We start from the raw sequence: 1,235 nt of genomic DNA, 5'->3' as shown, positions 1-1,235 counted from the left end.
ACGACAGGATTTAAGAGAAAGAAAATGACAAGCTCCGTCTCCTCTCCCTTACCTCTCCCTTGAACCTGGCGAAGTCCATCCTCCTGAGCGACCTCCCCGTCGTCGGCTTCAGAACGGGGATCTTGAGCTTCTTCTTCGGGAGCGGGTCGCCCCTGGCATACACCTTATTATTGATCACCACGAAATCCTCCAGGCCATTCCGGGTCTCGTTCTGGAGTTGGGGACGTCGCGAGGAGGAGGTCAGGTCTGTGATGTGTTGAAGGCTCTCCGTCTTCTTCAGGATGTCGTGCATCTGGGTGTCGGAGAGGTCGAGGTCGAGGAGCTGCCCGTCCTGGAGGAGGCGGACGCTGACGTTATCTGAAGGAGGCGACGACCAGTAGTAGATGAGGGCGACGCCGAGCAGAGTCAGCAGCGGCAGCGAGCGGGTTAGTTTATGGGCCATTGGCGTGGTGGTCGGAGGCAGTATAATGTATGATATAATAGTGTACACGGTTTGAAAAAAAGTAAGATATTTCCCGCGGTTTGGAAATAAAAATTATATTTAATTTTTTTTCGCCACGTGATGTACTTCGGCTTTCTCACGATCACCTTATTTTAATGATTTTTCTACTGGTTTCAAAAAAGCATTACACGTGAGTCTCGTATCTCTCCATAGTTTGCATGTTCATGAATTGTGTGCTTTAATACTTCCTAGTTTGGTATTCCTCTTTTCCTTTCCTCTAAATCTCCTGTAAAGTATACTCCGGGAAGCGATGGTAATAACAACCTTCCACCGGCAGTTACAAGTACGAACTGACGGCCAATCTTGTGAGTCTTGGCAACTGTCTCCTTCCGTGACCTCTCCCCCTCGGCAATATTCCTTCTTTATCAGTGTTTTTTTTTCTCCTTAGGCGGAGGAACTATGTTAAAAAAGCCCTCCCCCTTCCCCCAAGGAAACGTTTATCGGCCTTGAACTCGATATAACAAAGTTCATGCAACTCTGACGCTCGACACTTTAATCTATATAATCACAAACATTTATTTTTTTTTATATGACCAATTTCCCTTTTTGATCCAATTACATTTATGTCTTTGCTAGCAATGGAATAGAGGACTAAAGCTGCATCTCGACAGGAATTCAACACAGGTGAAAATCCTTCCCGATGACGTGTTCTCCAAGCACGAGTGAGCGATGCCTGCGAGGAGGAAGGTTCATGCAACGTGAGTTGTTTTATACATTTAGCCTACTCAGAAAG

At 46.5% G+C, this 1,235-nt stretch overlaps 1 protein-coding gene across 1 annotated transcript in view; it reads right to left on the bottom strand.

The window, feature by feature from the left end:
• LOC119592920 overlaps window positions 1–1,175 on the bottom strand; it is a 5,047-nt gene extending 3,872 nt beyond the window's left edge. The window contains exon 1 of the mRNA XM_037941812.1: window positions 53–1,175. Within this exon, the coding sequence (XP_037797740.1) occupies window positions 53–442 (390 nt within the window). The 5' untranslated portion in view covers window positions 443–1,175. The remainder of the gene's footprint in view (window positions 1–52) is intronic.
• Between the last annotated feature and the right edge of the window lie 60 nt (window positions 1,176–1,235).

This window comes from Penaeus monodon, chromosome 31 (assembly GCF_015228065.2).
Source record: "Penaeus monodon isolate SGIC_2016 chromosome 31, NSTDA_Pmon_1, whole genome shotgun sequence".
Classification (NCBI taxonomy): domain Eukaryota; kingdom Metazoa; phylum Arthropoda; class Malacostraca; order Decapoda; family Penaeidae; genus Penaeus; species Penaeus monodon.
The sequence above is the reverse complement of the archived record's forward strand: the minus strand, read 5'-3'. Positions and strand labels throughout refer to the sequence as shown.